Genomic DNA, 16,658 nt, shown 5'->3' with positions numbered 1-16,658 from the left:
CTGCGTTCAGATACAGATGTACACAAAGACATCTGCTGAAGCACAGACATCCTCTCCACTGCTGGAAACCAGGGCAACCAAAGGTTGAGTAGTTTTTATGCTGATGCAGATGAATTTCTAGCTAATATGGTTATTAACACACATAATGTGACTGTTACCTTATTTAAACTAACAAGCTTTAGTATTTAATGACTAATATGCTACTAGTTGGTTAATGTAAGCATTTTAACTATTTATGGTGTTTCTGCTGCTTTTAACAGGATATATAGAGAAAGTATGTTGTGTGCTTTCCTTAGCATTAACCTAAAACTGTCCAAATTACATAATCTCCAGTGTTTCTGAGGGGATAGCCTTCCAGGTTTCTGCTTTTGGACACTCATGTAGTTGTTATTGCAACATAGATTGTTACAAGAATAAACTAGAAATGCACTCTGAGAGCACAGACCTCCGCCAAGCAGCACATTTTGCCCCAGATTGTGACTTAACGCCTATAGCTAAAACTTGTACAGGATCTGGATCACTGTGAATTTTTAATTAATCTTTCCCAGGCATGAGGCAGAACTCTGGTAAAAATGTTCTTAAAGGCCTTTCATGAAGTTGTAATATAAGCATGGAATGTTTTCCCCTGGATAGAATCTATAATAAACTGAATATTAAATATACACTTCTATCCAGGGGAAGACATTCCATGCTTATATTATGACAAGGAAGGAACACCCATTGTCAGCAGCATTAACTCAGTAACATACATCACTAAACAGCTTACCAATATTTTACCCCCCGATGAGAAACACACCACATCACATAGAAAACTCTTAAGACTTTGCAAACAAAGTCAGATATTTAAAGATGGCGCCAGGAGAAACCCTGGTGTTACATCTATTTTCACGTGCCAACGTCCTTGTCATGATGTTACAAAATTCTGACCCAAATGCAGAAAACCGAACAGAGAGACCAGGGAAAAGGTTTAACGGGTTTTATTGAAGAAGTTAAACAGAGGGAGAAGTGTTGCTCTGAACACTGCTCAACCGGAACTGCAAAGTGAGGGGAAGACACAGCGGTTAGTTCAGGCTCAGTGGGGAATTTGACTCGTGAACTTGGAGAAGAGGATTTGGTTGCCGACTCACGTTTCCAGAGAAGTTGTTGAATCCTTGACTGCTGTCTGTGTGCCGTGCTTCCAGTGTTTGTCTGATTCGGTGGAGGGCGGAACAGGGTTTACCCAGAATGCGGTTGATAGTTGGTGAACGGAGAAAACTGACTGCCACTCAGATTTCCTGCGGTACTTGAACGGGTCGTAGTGGAGAATTATCCCTTTCTTAGTGAGAAGCTCAATAACCTGACTCGGCCAGATGGATTTGCTCCGCATATCCATCTGGAAACCTTCCGTTGAAATAATTTTGGGAAGGGGCGAAAATACTGGTTAGCTGATTGGCCTATGTTGGTGATAGAAGGGCCAAATAAACCAATCAGATTAATGAAGCATATGACGTACTAACAGAGCGACGACGAAAACACAACCACAAGCCAGGCTACTCTTAACCTGACTCCGCCAGATGGATTTGCTGAGCCTCCAGAGCAGTGTTTTGCTCTTCTTTCAGTGAAGAAATACTCTGTAAATCCGATAAAACTTGCTCGATAGCCACGCTAACGCTAGTTTCATCAACTGAAGCCGCCATGTTCTTTAGACTGAACTGTCGCGCTTCTCGTTGCGTCACACCTCAACCTGCCTCAAAGCCAACGCTGATTGGACGTTCGTTTGGTGAACTGCTCCAAATTTTCTTTAACGGAAAGTAGCCAGAATGATCTGCGAGTGAAACCTTGAAAGCTTGCGAGATCGGGATGGTCTCACGAGGCTAGAAGCTCAAACGATCTCTTGGGGAAAGTGGATCCAAACCTCCTGTTTGAACCCCAGCTCAGTTTGAAGCTCAGTTGATCCTTCCAGGGAGGGAAGGTCAGAGAAATCTAGTTTGCAGGATGACTTCCTGCCGAGAGGCAAAAGACAAAAACAAAGTTAAACTCAGGTTGACAAAAAGCTCAGCTTGACTCAGCAAAACTCAGCTTGGCTAGAGTACCCTAAACTGGCAAACACTCTGGTGTTGAGGTAGTGGCAGTCAGCAGCTTAAGAACACTCCATTTAACGAGGAAACCATGAGCAGGTGTGTGAGGAGGTGGACCAGAACCAGGCGCCTCCTGGTGGATGAAGGGAGACAAACACAGAAACACAAACACAAAAACAGGAGTCCTGAAAGTCCTGTTGTTTAGGTCAACAAGACAGTGATCTAAATAACAGGACTGATTTCACTTCAGACCTGATCTACGCCCTACTGGAACTTCGTCCTTCCACAACCTATTTCAAGTTCAGGGATAATTTTACAGACAGAAGCATTTTTGTTCCATGGGATCTCCAGTGTCACCGATTGTACCCAATCTTTACATGGATGAAATGGAAAACTTTAGACACTTTCAGAGGAACACCACCAAGCCACTGGTTTAAGATGTGGATAACACATGCATCAAAATCCAGCTTAAAGAAGTGGAAGCTTTCACAAGAGATCACCAGAGTTCACCAGAGAGGATGCCAACGACAACAAGCTACCTTTCCTGGACTGTTTGGTGAGCTGGAAGTAGATGGAAACCTCAACATTTAAGTCTTTAGGAAATCCACTCACACAGACCAATATCTTCTTTTTGGATCACACCACCCACTGGAACACTAACTTTCGGTCATCAGGACCTTACAACATCGTGCTGAGCATGTCCCTGCAAAAACAGAAATGAAGCACAAAGAACAGAAACACATCAAAGATGCTCTCCAAACCTGCAGATACCCAAACTGGACGTTTGTCAAATCAGCAAGGAAATCCAGAAGACAAGCAGCAGAACATAACAGTGAGAGAATTAAATGCAAAAACATTGCCATCCTATATGTTGCTGGAGTCTCTGAAAAACTCAAGAGGATTTTCTCCAAACACAAAATCCCAGCACATTTCAAACCTAACAAGACCCTTAAACAGAGACGGGTGCATCCTTAAGACAAACCCCCAGAGAAATATGAGCTGAGTGGTGTCTGCTGTTCACTGCAGCGAGGAATGCTCTGATCTTTATATTGGAGAAAGCAACTAACCTCTCCGCAGACGCATGGCCCAACACAGGCGATCAACCTCCTCGGTACAAGACTCAGCAGTACATCTACACCTGATGGACAAAGGACATCCTTTTGAGGACCAGATTCATTCCAAAACACTTAAAAGAAACAATCTACTGGACTTTTTTTCCAAGTTTGAAGACGTTTCGCTTCCCATCCAGGAAGCAGTTTTCAATTGAAATCTGTGAAACATAAACATCTCATTCGATGAACCCTCACTGTCACTGTTGGCAGCTCTTTACCAGCAGAATCTCCCTCTTTTTCTCAATGACGTCAGCGCTACAGTGTGCTCTAGTTTTGCCTTTTGTTGTACTTTGGGAATTTAAATGTTTTCTTTTTGTTCTATAACATAGAAGAAATGATGAGTATGCTGCTATTTAACCAATTCCACCCTCCATCCATACTCCTTCTCTCTGTGTTGTCCACCTCAGCAGAGGCAGAGCCTAGAGCTGGAATCGATGAATCTTCAGCTCATAAACACACCGCCTGGCATAAACCATAAGAAACCCATTAACATGTCATCTTTTTCTTGCTCAGGGCGTATAAAACCATCGAGGACGATGACCTGAAGTTTCCTCTGATCTACGGCGAGGGGAAGAAGGTAAGTGTTGCTTGGCAGCCACTCGCTGACTGACTTACTTCTGCAGCCATGAAAGCCTTGTCTGTAATCAAACCTCTCCAAGCACCATAAGTCAGCTCCCTCCTGCCACTGTATGGGGAAGCAGCACTCATTTGTGGGCCTGTTTTTCAACAAGAATTGCCATCCCACAGGACAGTGTTTATTTACTTGCCAGAGGTAAAACGTATCCAGAGTTGAACCAAAGGACTCCCATATGTGCTCTCGGTTAAAGAAGAAAAGCAAAGAAAGTTTGAGGAATGTTATTCATGAGTGTCAAATACCACATTACCTGCCATGTGTTTCTTCACATAATTAGATTTTTCTTCTTTTTGACCTTTATGAAATCAAAGCTATAAACTTTAATAAATTCTTTTAGGAGTTTTATATGATAAATGAAAACTAAATAGCCCATAACTGTGAGGTTAAAGGAAACAGATGATTTTTTTAACAATAAACATCAGTCTCCAGGTTTCTTCTTGGTGGTCGTGCAATTTTTGCAGTTAGTGGTCATACATTGTTAGTCTTTATTGCACACAGCTATGGAAAAGCATGTTTCATGCTTTTCCCGTCAGCTTTCCATACTTCTAAATAAGGTCCAGTACACTCATAAAGTTCTGAGCAGTTTTATCAGATTCTAAGAAGGTCAGGTGATTGTTACATTTTTCAGTTATTGTTCATTTTTCTTTCTAATTCTGAGGTTGTAAAAGTAGCGCAGCATCAAATTCTCGATGAATTGAAGAGGTAAAGGACAGACATGACAGATGTGAGTTTGTTCCCAGTGTGGCCCTCTTATGTTTGACTGGGAGCAGCTCTCACTGCAGTCCCCTCCGACTGGAAACCACATCCAGGTTTTTTTACCCCTTGATTGATCCCCCGTGTCCACGTCCTTGTCCTCCACTCCTTTCAAGTTGGGTGAGGAGATGGACGGCCAGATAGAGAAGAGAGGAGCTTTGTGTGAGAGGGAGAAACACCTGAGCACTTCAAAGTCCCGGCACGCTGCCTGCTGGGCCTCAGCAAATAATCCTGGGATGTTTCCTCCTTCTCCGCTGGAAGAGTTTAGTCGCTGCTTTGAAAAGCTGCAGTGCATACTGCATACTGATCTGAGCTCTTTGCAACCAGGCCTCACTTATCCTCGTGTGCCCTTTTCCTGTACAGTAGAGTAAATTAACCAGCCCCCATGGTGGTGTGCATGCCTCCTGTTTTTATAGGGAGCTGTATGCAGACCGTTGGAATCCAGTTTACAGCAGCTTACACCTGGGTTTGATTAAATATGTGGCAAAGAAGAGAAACAAAAAGTACTGTAAATACCTGTTTTATATTTATATTTTGATTTGTTGAAGTCACCATGTTTTAAACGGAGCACTCATAAGTAATAGCAACATGACTGGTAACTAGTTTTCTAAGTGTGATCTGTCAGCTTTTTAAGGTTGGGAGTCGTGTCATCCTGACCCCTGAATCCTAAAACAGCGCCGAGTTCGCTGAGGATCTGTTTAACAGATGTCTGATCTTTTTGCAGGCTCGGGTGTTGGCAACGATTGGGGTAACAAGAGGTTTTGGGGACCACAATCTAAGAGTGCACGATTCCAACATTTATATCAAGCCCTTCCTGTCCTGCTGCCCAGAGGTATGCCTCCGATCATTATTTCCACATCACACTGTTCTAATGTTACAGGAAGCATTGCATGTCCTTGCAGAGTTTTTTTTTTTGAGTGCCTCTATCTATTTTTTAATGCATGGGCATCACATTAACCTCCCCTATGATTTTGCCTGTATATCTTAGGCTTTTATCTTAGTAGACCCACCGATCATAAACACTGACATTCCCATTGCCATACTTCAGGCCTGATATGGAATCTTCAGAAGTCTCTTTTCTAGTGGCTGAGAGAAGCAAACCCACTGCAAATGCATTAATGTGCTGCAAACAAAAATTACTACAAAGATGAGGCTAGCAAAGTCATGAATTAAAATAAAACAGAAACACACATGCATATGAAAAAAAAAACAACGCTTAAAGGAATAGTACACCCAAAACATGATTAGCCTTCATTTTCTACTCACCCCCATGCTGAACAACACTCTGGAGTACTTTTTTGATATCTCAAATGCATCTGGAGATCTGGGAGGCTTCTTGCTGTCTGCTGACATTCAAATAATGGAGGTCTATGGTGACCGAGACAGAAAGGTCCATAAAAGTCCACAAAAAACGTGTCAATATTCCTCCATACTGCTCGTCCAATGTATTCCAAGTGTCCTGAGTGGGTAGCGTCCAGAATTTACTCGAAACGAAGTCATTTAGAATGTTTTTAGAGCATAAACAGTAGTGTATAGGATTTCCTCAAAGCGCGTTCACGAGTCTACGGAAACCGCGGCAGACCAAAACAGACGAAAGTGCGCATTCAGCTCGGCAAAGAACTCATGCTCTTCCTCAACACTGAAGTCCTCAGACATTTTTCTTTCGTTGTTTCTTTCTTTGCACAGGTAAACAGCACATTTCTTCATTTACGCTTGCATTATCGGCAGAGCAGACGCTGAATGCGCACTTTCATCTGGTTTGGTCTGCCGGCTTCCGTAGCGTCGTGAACGTGCAGGCGCGCCTGACTTAAACACATCCCCAAAATGATTGACAATTAGGAGGACCACTTATTCAGATGATCCACCCAGAAAAAGAATATCCTCCAGTATAAATCTAAATATTTTTGCGGCCTGGCAGTCAATTCAGTTCAATTCATTTTATAGCACCAATTCACAACACATGTCATCTCAAGGCACTTTACAGTTCAACCAGATCATCCAGTCAGATTGATTCAACGTTTTCTATCTAAAACAGTCAGGCTTTAACTCTCTGAGCTCTGAGGGAATGGCAGCTTGACTTCAGCATCACTGGTGGGCTGTGGCTCATTGTTCAACTGCTGAACCCAAGTGTGTAAAGCAGCGTTAGACTATCACCCTGTTGGACTGTTCGACCTTTTATAAAATGCTGTGAGTTAAATGGCAGATTTAACAGAAACACATCTTACGTTCATCTAAATGTTCTTGTTTTCAGGGATTATTATTATTATTATTATCATACTGTGTGTCCTACTGTAAGCAGACATAAATCATATGGACTTCCCTAATACTATTAATACTGTTTGGATTCGTTTTTGGTGTACATGTACATATATATGTATATTAGGGGGGGAACGGTTCACAAAATCCATGGTTCGGTTCTGTCCACCGTTTCATGGTCACGGTTTTTGGTTCGGTATATGTTGATTGTTAGGAAAATCTCTAAGCTGATATGTTGGTCATGTTGCTGTTAGCATAAACAAAACGTGTTGCACAATGCTTGCACACTGTTGCACTTTTATCCACAACTTTCTTTCCGCTGTCATCGTAGGTCACTCTAAATGCAAAGCGGTCCCATACAGCAGACCAGTGTTGTGCCTGAACGCGTTCATTGAACGAAAGTTCATGAACTCGTTCATATTTTGGGCGAACGTGAACTGAACGTACTGCATTACTGCCTGATGAACGTTATTGTGAACTTGTTCATTCTGGTGTCTGTGAACGGCACGCTCTCTCAGTTCAACTCCGTTCAATAGGTTGCCAGATTTCTATAGAGTCCTCCAGGCGAAACCCCTCTAAATCACACCGTAAACAAGCCTTAATATGTAGCGGGAAAAACACCCAATCTGGCAACACCAGCTACCAGTGTCGTAGCCTACAGCCGCATGCGTCATCAAAACAAAATGCCGCGTGGAAGCCACAGCAGCGTGGAGGCTACCGTGGAGGCGACAAAGCAGCAGTATGATCACTTAAAACAGGTTTATGACCAGGTGGTCGGTGAGGATGATGGAAACAAGTTTGCCCGCCGGCTTTCAGTAAAAAAATCCGCACTTCAGTAACCTTAAATTCCTACCTCAGCCTGGTCCCTCAGTTTGTGTTAGTAAAATCTTCTTGAGCGGAGGTCTTCAACAGGGGATCCGCGACCCCTAGGGGGTCTACGGAGGTACTGCATGAAGGTCTGCATGGTTAGTTGATATTTTTATATTCCCCCCCTGCAATTTTTTCCCCCACTAATTGAAATGTCTTTAAATACTCATTAACATGAAATCAACACACTGTAGTAAACAGATAAATGGAGACAAAAGATGTCTTTCAGTCATCAATGCACACATTCAGCGACACACAGGAGCTCTTTCAAGCTGGGCACCGTTTCCTTCACAACAACCAGGAATCAGAATCAGAAAAACTTTAATAATCCCAGGGAGAAATTAATTTCTTTACATTACTCCATCTGTAATAGAGTGACTATAGGACACAATTTCATACAATATATATAGTTAGGGGGTCTCGCTCCATCTCGCCATCAGTTTGGGGGTCCTTGGTCTGGAAAACATAGAAGACCCCTGTTCTTGAGGGTTTTACTATCCATGTAACTTGTTTGTTAAACCTGCCTGGTATAATTTTCCAGGATTCCTTTTTAGTATGTATTAAAATGGAATTTCAAATGGAAAAAATTATTTAAAAAAAAACAAAAAACATTTGCACCTTAAAGACTACTTTCCTATTTTTCTTTTAATAATTACTCATAAAAAAGACCATTCAAGCAGCACATTTTTCCTGATGTTTTTGAGAATATACTGTAGGGGTGAAAGCTGCAGCTGCTACTAGTGTGAAATGAATGGACAGCAACAAAGCGTTAAAGCAACAATGGGGAAATCTGTCCCCTCAATGCTAATGTAAACCCTGGTTGGATAAGGATTCAAAACTGGATATGAAGATGAAATCTGACGCACAGTTTCAGAGCTACAACTGATAAAATAATTGCTGTCTGTGGTTCTACAGTAGGCTATGGTGTAATTGAGTAATATATGAAAAAAAAAAAAAGAACTATGAACTAGTTCATTTTTTGGTTTTGAATTATGAACTATGAACTGAACTAGTTCATTTTAAAATGTGTGAACTGAACTTTGAACTAGTTCACGTAGAAAGAGAACTTTCCCAACACTGCAGCAGACCTATAAAGTGCTGCTGGCGCGTCTTCCAACTCCTGTTCTTTCCCACTCGCCATACCCACACAATTCTCCACAACAACTGATTTTTCCCTGCTGCACCCGGCTACGCTGCTTCGCTTCTTCTTCTTCTTGTTTACTACTGGTGGTTGGCTTTGGTCGCAGTACCGCCACCTTCTGCTCTGGAGTGTAAACGCTTTGCCTATGAGAAAAAGGAGCAGCGCATGAACCGAACGCAACACACGCAAAGTGAACCGAGACAGTCGAACCGAACGGTTTCGGGCGGTTTTCATAAACCGTTCCATCCCTAATGTTTTTGTAGCACTTTGAGGCCTTTTTGGTGAAAAGTGCAGTAAAAATTAAATGAATTATATATATGTATATATATATATATATATAATTAGATTTTTCTTGCATTATGTAGAGTATATGACGTATATGTAGCGTATGGATATTCTGGTGAGTAACCATTTTGGGAGAACCAGAATACTACCAAAACCTTTCTGCAACATTTAGTTTCCCTTTGGGATAAAAGGATTTTTCAATTGAATTTGAAAACTTTTCAGCTCTTTATTGTTTATCTACCTGGAAATGTGTACATCCGCAGAAAAAAAAGTATTAAAGTTAACATTTAAAAACATCCTTTGCCATTAAAAGTGCACTCTGTGAACTGTTTCTTAAGATGCACTCTAACGCTCCCCACAGTCCTATCCCTCTTAGTAACAAATGCACATGATTGCATTAGTCATAAAAGCTGTGAACTCTCATGGTTCTGGATTCTCTGCCTCAGAGTTCAGTCACAGTTCAGCCTCTTTTTAACAGGTTTCTCTGCAATGAGCCTAGTTGCCTTTGTTGGAGTGAAGCTGTTCTGAAGAATTAGAGGTCCTGTTGTATAAATAACTGCTAAAATATATAATATAATGGGTCAATGTGTGAGAGGCTGCTCTATAAAGTTCAATAAAACCCCTTTGCAACATGTGAAGCTCAACTGAACAGGTTGCTCTTTGAGGGTTTCTCAAAATATGAAGGGAAAATCGGATCTGAGTTGAGGGATTGAGGCATCGTTCTTCCCTCAGGGACGTCTTGCTGCTGTATTGAGAAATCCAGTAATTCTTGGCTCATTCATGCTCTCTTTTGGGAAACACAATGCAAGTCATGAGGTTTACAGCCTGACCCAGACACAGGGCCTTCAGATTCCCCTAACTGTCTCTACAGAGGCTGTGTGCTGAGCTGTTTTCATCTGTAGCAGATAAACCTTAATGCTTCTAGGCTAGCTGAGCTAATTATTGCTAATTATTTACCACTAAATTCATGAAGAGAGTTTCCAGAGTTTAGGAACAGCTTGAGAATCATTGAAAACATTTTAAAATAGGCCTAGTTGTGCTTGTGTGTTTTTGTTGTTTGTTTTGCCATGCATGTCCCCCAGTTTCCCCGCAGCTTTTTGTTTTAATGCTATCGTCATTTCACAGACATGAACTCACAGACTGCCTCTGAAAAGGTTGAACATCTGGCTTGCATGCTGAAAGCAGCGTTTAGAAGTGATGGAAACCCTGGAGCTCTTTTTGTTTGCATTAGTTTGGAGCTATAACGCATTTCAATCAGGTGAAAACTCCTGCCATCCGTTTGAAGGCTTGCAGGAGGATGTTTCATCTGACAAAATGAGAAGATTTTAATTGGAATTTCTTTTTGCAGACACTGTTCTGTTTAATGAAATCAGCTATGAAACACATTACATTATTATTATTATTATTAAGAAAGAAAGAACACATGTAGCCTGTTTTCTGCATTTTGAACAAACTGAAAACTTTTTTCAGAGTGTATCTAGAAGCTTATTTCCCACAGAGGAACCTCTCAGTCTCCAGTGTTCCCTGTCTGCCTGCAGGTCAAGGTTTACCCCTTATCGCAGTACGAGCATGGAGCGGATGACGTCCTGATTCTGGGAACCGACGGTCTGTGGGACGTCCTTTCTAACCAGGAAGTGGCTGAAGCGGTCACCACTTTCCTGGCAAACTGCGACCCAGACGACCAGCACAGGCACGTTCTCCCATCCTGACAGCTGCAGCCGGTCAGGCCTGAACTTCTGCTCACCCGACAGGCGTACAGCCGACCAACGGAGCTCAGTTATCGCAATTGTGTACATTTTTCTAAACATTTAGATTGGATGTGTCTCTGGTGATAGGGAATAAAGACAGACTTTCATCAGGCGTCTTCAGATTCCTCCTCTAAGTGTTGTGATTAGTATTTATTTTGTTGAATCTCGTGTTACGGTAACCACGGTGCTCATTAATCACATATGTGTTGACAGGTACACAATGGCAGCTCAAGACCTGGTCATGAGAGCACGCGGGGAGCTGAAGGACCGCGGCTGGAGGATATTCAATGACAGATTAGGCTCTGGGGACGACATCTCTGTCTACATCATCCCCCTCATGTATGGAAACAAGCAGAACTAGCAGGGTTAAGAAACTACAACCAAAAACCTTGGCTTGACCCACTCAGTTTCCCTCTTCACTCTTTTATTTTTTGTAAAGAAGTGCTTTTGTGTGGATTTCCTGAAGGATCCAAGCTGTTTCTGCTCCGAGCTGAGATTTCTGTCCAGGTTTCCTGTGCATCGTCCCCATCAGGGTGCTCTATTTTGGTCCGTTCCTTTATTCTAAAGAAGAAACCGAGAAACCAAACAATGAAAGGAACTGCTGATGACTTGAACTATGTTTTTTTTTTAGTCTTTTGAGGAAGCCATCTTTAACTTTAGCCTGAGATGTTTCTGGAGCTTGGACTGTGGCGGACAGTGCGGCAACATGCATCTCAGGATCGCGGTTATTTGACAATATTTATAATTGTTAAACATGTAAATACCTGCACAGCATTTGCTAAAAGTGGGTTTTGTGGAATATTTGCATAATATATGATGAAAAAAAAAAAGTCTGGGCACTGATAAGGGGGCAAAAATGAAATGATTTCTGTATGTTAGGCCTCCAGAAGCAGACCCAGGATTTCCAGTCAAGGTTTAACTTTAATCAAAAAGAAAGAACAAAGCCCTCTTTCTTTTGCACTTTGTCAACTTATTGTCTTCCTCCTTCCTTTGATTAATAGGTGCCTCCAACATAAATTGATTAATGTTTGCTATTCCACCATTTATCATGTAATAATTCTAAATAGCATCCATACCGACAGCAGTTAAGAGGACAATCACCCTTAAATCTCCCTACAATCAATATCATTCTTGGCTACAGCAGGTTTTTTTCCCCTGTTTTTGTTGAGGTTGAGTTTTGTGATCGCTGTTCTGTCGGTACTGGATGTAAATGCAACACTAACTTCGTTCACAGTGCCTTGCAAAAGTATTCAGACCCCTTAAACTTTTAGACATTGTGTTATTTTAACAATCAGGAACTCTCTGGTGTTTTATTTGGGACTTTATGTGCTATACCAAGTAAAAGTGGAATGATTGTTATGTTGATTAAAAACGATTTTTGGTTGCAAATGTTTTTACGTAAAAAAAAAACATCTAAAAAATGTAGCAGGTTAGTTTTTAAACCCTTCAGAGTTGATTTATCCTGTCTACATGCAGGTTCTACCAGCTTCTCACAGCTACAGACTTCCTCTGTTCTTTACTAAATAAGTTCAGTCCTATTAATTTAATTATTAATTCTCAATTTTCGCCTCATATTCTCCATGAGATTTAGGTCCAGATTTTTCTTCTGCTGTTTTCTAAAATATAGATGTGCTTCACCAGAGACTGGATCTTTGTCTTCACAGCTTCTCCCTTAGCGGTCCTCTGAACGCTCCGCTTGCCTTTTTTTTTTTTTTACAGTAGTTTCACGGTCTTTCACTGGACTGTCAGAGATGTTCAAAGCTTGAGATTTGTTTTTAAACCCACCTCCTGCTTTGCTGTTCTGCACATCCCTCCCTCCTTGACCCGTCTGCTGTGATTTGTTCCCCCAACGCTCTTCAACAAACCTGCAGGGTTTTCATCTGGATTGATTCTCGGAGTAAATTACACACAGGTGAACTTCTGAAGAGATTTTTTTATTTTGTAGGAGTCAAGAGTAGAGGGCCCCTAAAACAGTACATCATGTTCGTTACATTGAATTTGTATTTGTTATGTGACAAAATGTGTAATTGTTGAAGGGCTGTGAATAGTACTGTATAGCACTTTATATCTTTCCAATCGTCGTCTGATCCTGTGGTTTTCCTCACATTTCCATTTATTTTCGACTTTATCTCGGTGGTAGCTGCTGTATGCGTCAATGTGAAACACGGGACCGAGTCAGTTCATTTAAGTGTAAATAAACCTTCCAGTAAAAAACTGCAGTTTGTAACCTTTTTTTAAATATATATATATATATAAGAAATAGAAGCAATTAAAAAAAAAAAAAGGTCAATTGGGTAAAAAAAATAAAATTGAAAAAAAATCTAAATAAAAAGAAAATGCTCTGGGTGTTTGCTGGTTTTTATGGGGCCAAAATGGTAGCTTTAATATTTGCAAATGTGTGTGGAGAGGTGTGTGTCTGTATCTCGATTTGTGTGTGTGCAGTGGGATTTGAAAATGTGTAAATAAATCTGTAAATGTGTGAGGAGATTTGTGTGTCTGTACAACAATCTGCAAATGTGTAAAACTAGTTGTGTGTAATCCGTTTTGCAAATGTGTAAAAAATCCACAAATCTGTATTCAGATCTGCAAATGTGTACTGAGATTTGCAAATGTGTAAAACATCCACAAATCTGTATTCAGATCTGCAAATGTGTACTGAGACTTGCAAATGTGTTGATCAATCTGTAAGCACACACAGAGACACTTGTTTCTGAAGTATTTTCGCTTCAAGACCCAGAAATACAGACAAATCATTGGTTACAAGTCAAGCGGTTTTTCGGTTGGCTCTCTTTACACACGTGATTTTTGCTACTCTTCTGCCGCGTGAGATGCACAAATGCGTAGAAGGATTTGTATGTGTATTTTCGCGATTTGTAACCCCTTGCGCAGGCTCGCAGGCTCACATGCTGCCCTGACCGCAGGCTCACAGGCTCACAGACAGCCTCTACCTTTTTTTTTCCTCCGCTGCGGGAGTTGACGTGACAAGGATGATATATTGATACCATTCAGTAAGGAAAAAATTTAATCTATTATTAAACAAAAGGTTACGGAAAGATGGCAGAAGCTGTGGGAAGAGCATAGAACTGGAAGTTGGCTTTATAGTATTCAAAGGAAAATTGGTGAAATGAGGAGAACGGAAAGGAATAAAAAAGAGGTTATATCTAGATTAAGTTTCGGAAACACGGGGTTAAATGGAAACTTATTTAGAATGGGAACAGGAGGTTGTGGTTTTTGTTATCAAGGGGAGACGGTGGAGCATGTTTTGTTGTTTTGTTATAAATATTCTATGGAGAGAAGGGTTACAAGAAAATAAATTGCAGTTAAATATACAAGATATTTTTTGGGGGGGGAATCTACTTATGATTATTTTTGTAATTTGATAAACAATCTTGAAAAAACGAAATTGGTAAAAAGGATATAAGTTTATTTATGTAAATATTGTTAATATTTATTTTTATTTTTCAGTGGGAAAATATATAGCATCCCGATCCACACTCCACTGAAGTAGATGGTGGTAATGCACATCATAAAGTTGCTTGCCAACCGCCATAAAACAGAAGCAGAAGAAGAAGAAACAGTTTTACTAATGCAAACTATAGAAAAAATTAAAGAAATATACTTACAGAAAGCTGACGGGATTCCATTGCTCTCAACTTAGCAGGTACAACCCCTAGGACCCCAGTAACGTCACGTACTGTGCAATACAATACCGCCAACTGATGGTATGTGGCTGTATGTGAAGCGAGTTGTGCTGAACTGCAGCAGCAGAGAGACTGTCTGTGAGCCTGCGGTCAGGGCAGCATGTGAGCCTGCGCAAGGGGTTACAAATCGCGAAAATACACATACAAATCCTTCTACGCATTTGTGCATCTCACGCGGCAGAAGAGTAGCAAAAATCACGTGTGTAAAGAGAGCCAACCGAAAAACCGCTTGACTTGTAACCAATGATTTGTCTGTATTTCTGGGTCTTGAAGCGAAAATACTTCAGACACAAGTGTCTCTGTGTGTGCTTACAGATTGATCTACACATTTGCAAGTCTCAGTACACATTTGCAGATCTGAATACAGATTTGTGGATTTTTTACACATTTGCAAATCTCAGTACACATTTGCAGATCTGAATACAGATTTGTGGATTTTTTACACATTTGCAAATCTCAGTACACATTTGCAGATCTGAATACAGATTTGTGGATTTTTTACACATTTGCAAAACGGATTACACACAAGTAGTTTTACACATTTGCAGATTGTTGTACAGACACACAAATCTCCTCACACATTTACAGATTTATTTACACATTTTCAAATCCCACTGCACACACACAAATCGAGATACAGACACACAACTCTCCACACACATTTGCAAATATTAAAGCTACCATTTTGGCCCCATACTGCGAGCCTGCGCAAGGGGTTACAAATCGCGAAAATACACATACAAATCCTTCTACGCATTTGTGCATCTCACGCGGCAGAAGAGTAGCAAAAATCACGTGTGTAAAGAGAGCCAACCGAAAAACCGCTTGACTTGTAACCAATGATTTGTCTGTATTTCTGGGTCTTGAAGCGAAAATACTTCAGACACAAGTGTCTCTGTGTGTGCTTACAGATTGATCTACACATTTGCAAGTCTCAGTACACATTTGCAGATCTGAATACAGATTTGTGGATTTTTTACACATTTGCAAATCTCAGTACACATTTGCAGATCTGAATACAGATTTGTGGATTTTTTACACATTTGCAAATCTCAGTACACATTTGCAGATCTGATTACAGATTTGTGGATTTTTTACACATTTGCAAATCTCAGTACACATTTGCAGATCTGAATACAGATTTGTGGATTTTTTACACATTTGCAAAACGGATTACACACAACTAGTTTTACACATTTGCAGATTGTTGTACAGACACACAAATCTCCTCACACATTTACAGATTTATTTACACATTTTCAAATCCCACTGCACACACACAAATCGAGATACAGACACACAACTCTCCACACACATTTGCAAATATTAAAGCTACCATTTTGGCCCCATACTGCGAGCCTGCGCAAGGGGTTACAAATCGCGAAAATACACATACAAATCCTTCTACGCATTTGTGCATCTCACGCGGCAGAAGAGTAGCAAAAATCACGTGTGTAAAGAGAGCCAACCGAAAAACCGCTTGACTTGTAACCAATGATTTGTCTGTATTTCTGGGTCTTGAAGCGAAAATACTTCAGACACAAGTGTCTCTGTGTGTGCTTACAGATTGATCTACACATTTGCAAGTCTCAGTACACATTTGCAGATCTGAATACAGATTTGTGGATTTTTTACACATTTGCAAATCTCAGTACACATTTGCAGATCTGAATACAGATTTGTGGATTTTTTACACATTTGCAAATCTCAGTACACATTTGCAGATCTGAATACAGATTTGTGGATTTTTTACACATTTGCAAATCTCAGTACACATTTGCAGATCTGAATACAGATTTGTGGATTTTTTACACATTTGCAAAACGGATTACACACAACTAGTTTTACACATTTGCAGATTGTTGTACAGACACACAAATCTCCTCACACATTTACAGATTTATTTACACATTTTCAAATCCCACTGCACACACACAAATCGAGATACAGACACACAACTCTCCACACACATTTGCAAATATTAAAGCTACCATTTTGGCCCCATACTGCGAGCCTGCGCAAGGGGTTACAAATCGCGAAAATACACATACAAATCCTTCTACGCATTTGTGCATCTCACGCGGCAGAAGAGTAGCAAAAATCA

General features: G+C 40.7%; 1 protein-coding gene across 1 annotated transcript in view; it reads left to right on the top strand.

The window, feature by feature from the left end:
- ppm1h (protein phosphatase, Mg2+/Mn2+ dependent, 1H) overlaps positions 1-11,739 on the top strand; it is a 61,138-nt gene extending 49,399 nt beyond the window's left edge. The window contains exons 7-10 of the mRNA XM_038288569.1: positions 3,683-3,746; positions 5,281-5,388; positions 10,644-10,795; positions 11,067-11,739. Of these exons, the coding sequence (XP_038144497.1) occupies positions 3,683-3,746; positions 5,281-5,388; positions 10,644-10,795; positions 11,067-11,214 (472 nt within the window). The 3' untranslated portion in view covers positions 11,215-11,739. The remainder of the gene's footprint in view (positions 1-3,682; positions 3,747-5,280; positions 5,389-10,643; positions 10,796-11,066) is intronic.
- The last annotated feature ends 4,919 nt before the right edge of the window (positions 11,740-16,658 follow it).

Source organism: Cyprinodon tularosa, unplaced genomic scaffold (genome assembly GCF_016077235.1).
Source record: "Cyprinodon tularosa strain WSP-4 unplaced genomic scaffold, ASM1607723v1 ctg258, whole genome shotgun sequence".
Classification (NCBI taxonomy): Eukaryota; Metazoa; Chordata; class Actinopteri; order Cyprinodontiformes; family Cyprinodontidae; genus Cyprinodon; species Cyprinodon tularosa.
Note: the sequence above shows the minus strand (reverse complement) of the source record. Positions and strands in the feature narration are given on the sequence as shown.